The sequence below is a fragment of the Opisthocomus hoazin genome, chromosome 15, assembly GCF_030867145.1.
Source record: "Opisthocomus hoazin isolate bOpiHoa1 chromosome 15, bOpiHoa1.hap1, whole genome shotgun sequence".
In the NCBI taxonomy this organism is placed as follows: domain Eukaryota; kingdom Metazoa; phylum Chordata; class Aves; order Opisthocomiformes; family Opisthocomidae; genus Opisthocomus; species Opisthocomus hoazin.
Genome location: NC_134428.1, coordinates 19,404,148 through 19,414,261, shown reverse-complemented (window position 1 = coordinate 19,414,261; position 10,114 = coordinate 19,404,148). Strand labels below are relative to the sequence as shown.

The following is a 10,114-nucleotide window of genomic DNA, read 5'->3' as shown; positions in this document are numbered from 1 at the left end:
CAGGTCTCTGGCTGCAGGGAGTGCCCGAGCCTGTCACTGGTATGGGAGGGCAGCAGGCAGAACGCCTGCGTGCGCTGTGACCAGGTGGATGATCTGCTCGTCCTGGTGGCAGAGCTTAAAGAGGAGGCAGAAAGGTTCAGGAGCATCAGGGAGTGCGAGGGGGAAATAGACTGGTGGAGCCATGCCCTGCCACCCCCGAAACAAGCGCACAGGATGGATGTTCCGCAAGAAGCAGAAGATCCCCTGCCCTCTCGCCACCAGGCTGAAGGAGAGCACCTGAGAGACAGCGGGGAATGGAAACGGGTCCCTGCTCGGGGCGGCAGGCGAATCCCCTCCTGGCCTCCCTCTCCACACCAGGTGCCCTGATGCAATAGGTATGAGGCAATGGAACCGGAGGGGCAGGCAAATGACGAGGCGGACGAAGGCCCACGCACGGGCTTGCCCAGACCTAGGCAGTCAGCCCCACGCATCACGACTGCCTCCATGAAGAAAAAGGCAAGATTCCAGTCTTCTAGGCTTTCCGGCATATACAAAAGTCGAGAACAAAATGCACAACCGTAAAACCAGTCCAAGCTGAAGTGCTGGAGATTATTCGGCAAGTTTCCCATGCACTCTGAACCGATAAAGGCAGGTATATTCCGGATGTCCCCAGTTAGAAAACACTCTCAGTTCCACTATTTGGAATGCGTTTTCACTTTTCTCCTGCAGAAGGAAAAAACAAACACACAAACCAGAGTTCGGTTTTGAGTATAAACAGGTGCAACTGAAGGCGCTTTCCTTCATTCCTGCAACTACCAACTTTGATTAATAACTGAGTGATGCCTTGGGAACCTTCTGCCACTTGGAACAGAACCTTCTTTGCCTTACAACCGGTTTGTTGGGGTTTTTTTTGTGAAGGGAGTCAGAAGCAGCATGAAGCAGACTCCTCATACGTTCGGTATCTTCACACCACTTGTGTCCACCTGGCACAAAACTTTCCTCCCCTCTAAACTATCCGAACCTTAGGTTTTGAGGCAGATCAGTAGCTACTTTCCACCTCAGTTTCTACGGTGCCCAACAGAGAATGAAGCCTTTTTCCTTCACTGCTCATTGTGCACTACCCTAGAAAATATGCGTGTGCTTCTTCTGACACTTGAAATCTTCTCATCCAGACTTACCATCACTGGAAAGGTCTGCAGTGGTTCTCCGTCTTGGTCGTAGACATACTGTCCTAGAAGCTTGCCGCCTTCTTGATATTCATTATCTAGACCCTACAACAACAGGAGAAAGACGTTTGCTTCCATCACATTTCAAGTCAAACCAAAGCCAGAAGCATGCCTACCTAACTGCCTGTCAACGCAAGTCTCTGAAACCGAGGTCAGAATACTTCCCGTGGAACGTCATGCTTCTTCAGCCACAGCTCTGCATTTGACTTTCCTGAACTGCAAAGAGCTGTGCTATGTTTGTATGTTGCTGTTTTCATGGTCAAACCCCATCATTTCCATGGCACAACCAAGATCGCAGTGGACAATGTAAACTGCTCAGGACAAACAAGAATGAGAAAACAGCAACATCACAAACAAGACGGAAGCCAAGATTCAGATGCTTGCAGACGGCGGCTTCAGCATTTAATGGAGCTAGACAAATGTTCTCAGGGATCACAGCTACACTCTGATGTAGCCTGTGGTCTTCTGTTCTGCAGTCCTGCCTAAGCAGCTGTGGTGCTAGTTAAAATCAATTTAAAACACACTGAAGGCACATCACAGACAAGATGCAAAGCCAACACTGGGGAGGGAGAGGGTAAGCAGTAGGAGTGGTGGAAGGATGGAACAGTTCCAGTGCCTGAAAGAACGATACCAAATCAAAAACAGTCACCTCCCTCCAAAAATATTTACTACTGTATAAAGCAGGAAAAAAAGAAACAGCTCCCTCAAAATTAGCTGCAACACTTCTTATTCCTAATCTCAAAGCTGATTACAAAAACAGCAATTTTAAAAGCAAGCAGTTTCTCTCCTTAGCTGTCCTCCCTTCAGTCCTTATTTTCCAAGATCTGCGCCACAAATATTCTTTATGCATACAAATATCCTCTGAAGTTCACAGACAGACTTACATATACTGCAAAGCTCCTCAGAGCACTGGAGATCTCTCCTGTTGCTGAAAGTGCTTTTGGGATGTGTTCCAACGTAAAGGCAGTCGGATAGATCTTCCTTGAAAGTCGAACTACGAGATACCCCTGTGATCCTTTGAAAGCCCAGCAGTTTCCTGGATACACGTCCGGCTAGACAGGAGGAAAGGGGAGAGAACAGGATGGAACACAACAGCAACAACAAAACCTGCAGCCACAAGCATTTTGCCAGAAAGAGTTGTGGCGAATTCTGAATTATTAGGGACAGTCTTAGAGAGTAAGTGGCAGAATATAATCTATTTGGTAGCATCCTTCAGGGAGACAGCACATCCACCCAAACACCCAGCAGCGTTTTGAAGATCCGCCTGGAGACTACTTCACAACAGGAACCTTCCCAGTGCTCACACTCTGCAGAAGTCCAGTGTACCACCCAAGCCTCCTAGCAGGGTCTTTGTTTTGCTAGAAGACGACTTGAGCAGTGCCCAGGAACTACCAGAAGAATGGCACTCTTGGGAACATCGTTCAAAGGACCCGTGCCCCACAGTGTGTTGCAGACAGAAACATCCAGCATCCAAGAAACAATCCAAACCCCTCAGCACAAAATAACATTGCTGAATTTCTTCACTCGGCCTTTAATTACCTGAATCACCGCCCTTGGAGGCTGAGAGAGGTACCACAGAGGAATTCCAAAGAGGCTGATCACTGCTGTTTTGCTGTCATAGGTTTCAGAACAGCGAGCACTCAGAATGCTGCCACCTTAAAAAAGAGGTATCAGGTTAGCCGAAATAATTACTCATTTCTTCCTGAAGACTTTTCAGCCAGAGATTTGTACAAAGCTTCGTGAACATACCAGTTCTTTTCCTCAAAACCAACTAGTAAAGATACTGTTCAAGTCTAGTCATTGGCTGGGGATACAATGCTTCTATCAAGTACAGTGTTCTTTTCAGCATGTTCAAGGTTTTTCACCTCAGAGGGCTAAAACATACACATTTTCCCTAGCGAGTTCAGTGGTGCGTACACCCCACGCAAGCAGATCTTTCGACATTTTTAGTAGATACTATAAAATAACACGAATCGTGAAAGTGGAGTTTCCTCCACTATTTACCTCCAGATTCCAAGGCGAAATCCACCATACCAGTCTTGTCTTGAGAGAAAAGTTTCAGGGCATTGTTTACAATAGTCTGGACTTGCTACAGATATACACACAGAAGGGGAGAAAGGGAAGAATTTAATAATATCAACTGATAAAGTAATTGATCTATACACATCTGTATACATGTAGAATAAGCATCTTTTTGAGATGCTGCACTCCATCGCAAGTCTTTGAAAGCCTCTCTCAAGACAGAGGCCATTTTTAGTGCATGGTTTTTTGGCTTAAAATACAAATTCATACTGCATATTGACTGGTGCTTTCTTCAAAGGTTGCATTCTTTCCCCCACCTTCCCCAGACCCTGAGCTGCATTGCTTTGGTATAGCTGTTTTTTTGGGAATTCTGCAATTTTCAAGATAGCATACTTTGGAAAAAAAAAAACAACATTCGCAACAGGCAACAAGCAATGCTGTAAGCGTACGCTTCATCAAGCATTTTCTGTAGTTCTCCCCATTTCAATTCATGTTCTAAACATCTCTTCAAGTCACTGACGTTTATATTGACTGCGATGCTCCAAAAAATGCCTAGAAAAGGACTCCTGACGGTTTTAGTTGAACTTGCGAGAACTTCAACTCACTCACCGCTTCTGTGATTCCACGAACCCCTGCATTAGTCACAGCCTTTGTTACTACTGCAGATGTTAGCTTTTGGCTTGTCACAGACATATGGAGAGCGATCTTCTGGAGGATCTGCAACTCTAGATCCCGCAGAAAAGGCTGCAAATCACTTTTGCTCACAAAATTGGACGCAAGCCTGAATCAAATGGCTAGCAATCTGCATTACTAAAACAGGATACGTCGATCACCACCCAAAAGCACCAACAACTGACTATCTTACCTTTTGCTCCAGTCTCACATCTTGAGGATGTTGACCCATCATATTTCGTATTAGCGTCAATGTTTCGCTTTTGTCACTTTTCTGGGCAACCTGATCTTGAAGGTTCTGGAGTAGAAGCATCACTTTGCTATATTTTTCATCAAGGTGATGGTATCTCTCAGACAGAAAGGCCATTTGCTTTTCCAGCTCACTTTCACGACCAGAAGCAAAGATGTCGATGGAATCCTAAGGTATACAGAATATTTTTTTAATATATGTAAAGATCAAGACATTTATTCACATTAGCCTTGTGTGTCAAGTAGTTCTTGCCAAATATTGAAGGCATGGCAGTTAAGAAGTCTTCCAAGATACCAGAGTTCTTCCCTAGACTGTTCTCCCTTACCTCTGGAGGTTGCACAGAGTGCAAAGAATCAGCCTGCGGTTCACGAACACGGAGAGAGTCCTCTGTTCTCTGTATTCTATCAATTTTGATCCAGTTCAACAAAGGTAATAGTGAGAAGCAGCCATCAAACCCCCAGAACCATATACCTAGATCACAAACAAAAGGCAAAAAGGGTGTTCAAGAGAATTCCCCCTGAAGACTGCTTAGATCTACAGGTCGTCTTCCTACTTCGTGACACAAGCTACCTTAAGTTTGCAAGCTAGACGTCACACAGCGCACACTACTCCAGTCTAAACAAAAATCAGTATGAGCCAGCTGTCAAACTGTGAAGTCAAGCACTCAAGCACGTTGGGGAACATCCATCAGTACCGCTCACACCGTTGTATGGCAGGCAGCTTGCGCTTATGTCTCATGGTATATCCTCAATCTCATACTACTGCGTCCCTGGGACCTAGATCTCATTTACCAATTAAGACAGGCCATGCTCACTGAAGGCAGATGTAAAAAACTGCTTTTTATCTCCATGGAAAATATCTTGCCCTGTACCCTACGTACTACATACCACATTGTTTCCACGGAAGCCCAAGTTTCTTCCAACTTTTGTTAGATATTAGGCAATCTCGCAGTTCACAAACATGACGCTTGTTTTTGCACTGTCTTAGCAAGAAGTAGCAGCACTTTCTACACAGGGTAGGGAAGTTCTTCCTTTCTTATTCTCCCTAGTACAGAGGATTTTCAATCCTGACTGTAAGTTTCTGCAAAGCTTCATCTTCTCCCCAGAGTAGTTTCTAAAGTTTTTAGGACATGCGAAGACATGAACCTGCTTTTCAGAAACAGCCCACCACTTTCAGCAAGTGTTCGAAACTGAGTTTGTTTATTTCAAAGAAGACAGCTGGCCTGGAATACTGTCAACTAACCAGTCTAAACAGCAGTATTTTAAGCAACTCAAGGATGGTCCAGAGCAAGGGAAAGACTTTGGATGAGTTGCTCAAAGAACCTAACCCCACTTTTACGGAGATTAACAACAATCAAAGCAATCGGTACACAACCTGCTCTTTGTGACCTCACTGATATTCTTATCAAGGCAGGTGAAGAAAAAAGGACTTCAGTGCATTTACCCACCCACTCTCACTTTCTAAAGAGCTCTACGAAATTAAATTGAGGGTATTCCTTTCACGGCAAGGGGAAGGCTACTGACTTGTCAGTACTTTGAAAGCTTGAATTGCTGCCCTAGTCACAAACAAACTTGCTCTTTTTTGCTTCTGCGTCTTCTTCATAAACCGAGAGCTCAACTAAAAACGCTCTCTTGGAACGGCTGCAGTAAGCATACACCGGTCTGTAGTATAACTAAGCGATTCACGTACCTAGTGGAAACAGGAGCGGCAGAAGAAACAGGAACAGCTTGTAGGTCTTTGGAAGGCATCTAGAGAAAGAAAGAGGAAAGTTCACATGAAACAACACATTTCTCCTCTTGTATTGTTTTATAACTGGGTAAATCATTTGCTCACAAAACACTTTTCTCAAAGGATACGCACCTCTTTAGAAGAAACACCTTGAGAAAAGACATCAGAGTAGCAAGTTGATACCATCCAGTTCTGAGTAACCTGTACATGCCAGAAGCTGCCCTCCCTAGAAGACAAAAAGTGGTAGCGCGAAATGTCATTACTGCGGCACGTGTTCAAAGGAACCAAGCAGAGGGACGTGCAACTGTGGCCAAGAATGCTTTGCAGAGCAGAGAAATGCGTGAGCACAGCCAACGCATACATTTTTAGATTAGCAGATATGTCTGGCTTCATCTGAGGGACTGTAGATCTAGCAACCCAGTATTTTGCAAAGCATCTTGGTGACTGAAGTGTCTCAAATCATTTTCCTTTGCTGAATAAAGGGCACTCCACAGATTCTTGATGCCTCTGTCATTCAAGCTAGCGAACGCTCATCTCACAGGGAAGATGCTATCCCTCTAGAAGATTCCTGGAAAAACTGACTCTCACTAGAACAAAAATAAAATGTTAAAACCCCTTTATTCAAATCTTCTGCACACCAATACCTCATACCTTGCTTTCCTTTCAAGGCAGCTTTTCAACCTGTCAAGTGTACCAACTGCCCCAAAGTGGAATCAATTAACAATATGACTTCTTCTTTCTAACATACAAGGTGTATGCTGTCCCTACACCTTGTTTTTCCTAATAGGTAAGCAGTGTGCCAAGCTTGTACGAAAGCCTCTAGTGCATTGCTATCAGTATCGCCATCGCTAGTCACCATGGAATAAAATGCACTCGGAAAGAAAATGAAACCATAGTTAAATTTAGGGTTGCCTTCACCATCAAGACCTTCAAGGGGGAGAAAAAAAAAAAATTGGTCCCAAAAGTAAGGAAGCGCCACAATCAACTACGATATCTGACAAGAACTCCAAGTAAAAGTCCCACTAAAAGTCCCACTGATTTTAATACTGCAAAGAAAAGCCACTTTATGATTGGTATTGAATGCATTTTGCAGTCCACTACATGAACAGAAACAGATCCATACATTCAGACGTCAATGTAGCAGGGTAACAGACAGTGAAAAGCATTCTGCCACGGGAGCAGCAAACTAAATATGAATGACAACTGCACCTTTTCTTACCTCCCATCTGACTTGAAAGCAGCTAATTACAAGCTTATGCCGTTTCTGTTGCTTGGTAACTACTTCGGTACTACCGTATTTTAAGATTCTGTTTGAAGAGCCAGGTATTTGAAAGTTTCGAACACATTCTACTGAGATTGAAACAACTCCAGGGCACAGGCACACTGACTGGAAACAAATAGTCATTGACGGTTGGACTTGATGATCTTAGAGGTCTTTTCCAACGTACGATTCTATGATTCTATGATATAGTCATTTGTTGATCTTCTCCTACACAACACCTGGAGTATTGTCTACGTAAAGTATTCTCCTCTTCAACGAAAAAAGTAGGTTCCAGAAAAGCATACTTGTACCTCCTTGCAAAAACAAACCAGCCAGCCACAGACAAAAACCCCCTCAGGAAACACTGCAGTGCCACGAATTTGAAACTGTCAGGTGAAGGTATGTTAAGTTGAAACACACTTCTGGCTACGCACAAACAAGAGAAAGCTTTTCCTTTGGCTTTGCAAAGACAAGCTACGTGTTTACCATTCTTCAAATACAGTACTCTATGCACAGATGACAACAGAGAATTACATCTATACAATCTACGGTGCTGCATCACATATACGTTTGCCTGGCACATTCACTTGACTGTGCAACGCGTCCTGATGCTGACCACACCAGTAAATCAAGTTTACTCACTGGACTGTGAATTTCCAGCAGGCAGACATCTAAAACAAAAGAGTGAGTACGTGCACACGTCTGAGGGCAGAACGGAAACATGGATGGGGAAAGAGGGAAGATGAGGACACACGTTCATACACGCCAACCCAGAAGCAACTTCCCCACTTGAAGACACTTCAAGACCTCCCTACTTTAGCTACACTAGTTTAACTACCAGGAGTTTAAAAAAAAACAAGTGTTTTTAAAAGATTTCTTCATCTCTCAATCATTACAAATCTTTAACTCTGAACAAATCAAAAAATGGTTTTGTCTTTCATCCCTTTCTCTCTGGTTTATCCTACAGAGGCAAGTTTACAGGCAGACAAGCTTCCCATCATTACCCCAGGAACTCTACTCCGCACTTCGACATTTGATCCTCTCAGAACCCCCAGGAAAACTTACAATCAAGGCAAATCAGCAACACAAGGCAATCACTAACAGATTAAACAGAGGAATCGGCAGGAAAGAAACGTACTAAAACAGAAGTTTAGCCTCAAGCAGAAGCCTCATACTTACACTCGAAGGAAACACTGCTGCGTAGCTGAGCCGAGCTCCTTGCTACAGGGCACTGCGCAGCAGAAGACCAGCTTCTAGAACCACCCAGCATTGTGACCCAAGAATCTAAACGCTCCGGTGCTTTTCTCCAGTGTTCTAGGCTAGCTTTCTTAAGGCGTCTGTCCCTTCTTGGGCCACAGGGATGTACACAGATGTCACACGTTATTTCCAACGTTCCTGGGGCTTTTGTTTCTAAAAAAATAATAAAAAAAAAGAGCTGAGCACAATATTGTCAATGAAAGCAGCTCCTTCTCCCCAAAATCCTAAACAAAAACACAAGCGTTAAAGACCCCAGAACATTACAAAGTAATAATGTCATTTGTATTGTAGAATCACGGGATCATTTAGGTTGGAAAAGACCTTGAAGATCATCAAGTCCAACCATGAACATAACACCGCCAAGTCTACCACTAAACCATGTCCCTGAGCACCACATCTACAAGTCTTTTAAATACCTCCAGGGATGGCGACTCAGCCGCTTCCCTGGGCAGCCTGTGCCAATGCTTGACAACCCTTTCAGTGAAGATATCTATCCCAGTATCTCCTCTAAACCTCCCCTGGCACAATCTGACAGGAAAAATTGTTCTAAGCATGCCCACAAAGTTATCAGGAACCCACTATTCTCTAATCGAGTTGTCCCCCAGTCCATTGCTATGACGAAGGTAACCCTTAGCCATCTGGGAGGGCATACAAAAAGCATTTCAGGTTGCACAGTGACTGTTGTTACCAGTCTCCAACTCAAAGCACATCTGAGCAACGTCAAAGCGAGTGCAAAAGTCACCTCACCTAAAGGTCCTCTGCTACTTTTGCATCCGATTTCTCCAGACTCCAAACCCAGCACGGACACATCAGCAGCACTGTTTTGCTACAAAACAGACAGATGCTGCTAGTGATGAACATATCGGTACAGAAAAGAAAACATCAACCAGAATTTTGTAGATTTAGTCTTTTCATCAACATCTACAGCTAAGGCACAGTACCAAGTCTCAGCATTCCCTTACACAAAAGTTATAGTCATTTGATGGCATCAGAAGAGAAGCTTCCAGGAAAGCAAAACAGATGTGGTTACGCTGGGTGCGTGGGAAGGCTCTGGAAGGCCGGGGGGGGAGGGGCAGGGCGGCGGGCCGGGCCCCACCTGAGGAAGAGCGTCCGGTACATCTGGTGCGCCTCGTAGCAGTCGCCCTTCTCGACGCTGGCGCGCAGCTTGCCCTCCACGCGCTGCACGCCGCCGCGGTTCCTGCCGCCGCCTTTGACGGCTTCCTGCTCCGCTGCCATCATCGCGGCCGCCATCGACGCAGCTGAGGGAAGGGGGCTCAGAGAGCGGAATGAACCCAAGCCCCAACATCTCAGGCACGAACTGGGGAGAGGGTATTGCAGACCGCTGAGACCCAGCCGGGGGGAGAGAGGAAGGGGGAGAAGGCATTTGGCAACAAAGCCCCTGCGTCTGCCCCTCGGGCAAGGGGCACTCCTTGGGTTTTACTGGCGTAGCGATTGCAGCAGGTGATCAAAAATACAGGAAAGAAACTTTGATTTCTTCTTTCAAGCATTACGCGCGCTTTCAAAAATTAAAACTCTTTTCTTTAAACATCTCACAGAATCACAGAATGGTAGGGGTTGGAAGGGACCTCTGTGGGTCATCTAGCCCAACCCTCCTGCCGGAGCAGGGTCACCTACAGTAGGTTGTAGAGGACCTTGTCCAGGCGGGTCTTGAATATCTCCAGAGAAGGAGACTCCACAACCTCCCTGGGCAGCCTGTTC

The 10,114-nt window shown here is 45.1% G+C and overlaps 1 protein-coding gene across 1 annotated transcript; it reads right to left on the bottom strand.

Moving 5' to 3' along the window:
• Positions 1 to 588: 588 nt before the first annotated feature.
• Positions 589 to 9,646, bottom strand: LOC142363189 (SUN domain-containing protein 1-like). Its single transcript, XM_075436062.1, has 11 exons — positions 9,492 to 9,646; positions 8,975 to 9,033; positions 8,143 to 8,198; positions 7,781 to 7,840; positions 5,721 to 5,821; positions 3,837 to 4,008; positions 3,210 to 3,294; positions 2,745 to 2,860; positions 2,090 to 2,257; positions 1,158 to 1,250; positions 589 to 702 (listed from the first exon to the last, which is right to left on the bottom strand). Exons 1-11 carry the CDS (start codon positions 9,644 to 9,646, stop codon positions 589 to 591), a joined length of 1,179 nt encoding a protein of 392 aa, XP_075292177.1.
• Between the last annotated feature and the right edge of the window lie 468 nt (positions 9,647 to 10,114).

What these genes read in the sequence shown, in the direction of transcription:
- LOC142363189 (XM_075436062.1), bottom strand. Translation starts at nt 9,646, where the DNA reads ATGGCGGCCGCGATGATGGCAGCGGAGCAGGAAGCCGTCAAAGGCGGC. An exon ending in TTCGTGGAATCACAGAAGCG is followed by an intron (nt 3,295 to 3,836) that starts GTGAGTGAGTTG and finishes GTATATCTGTAG; the next exon opens with CAAGTCCAGACTATTGTAAA. An exon ending in TGCAGACCTTTCCAGTGATG is followed by an intron (nt 703 to 1,157) that starts GTAAGTCTGGAT and finishes TTCCTTCTGCAG; the next exon opens with GAGAAAAGTGAAAACGCATT.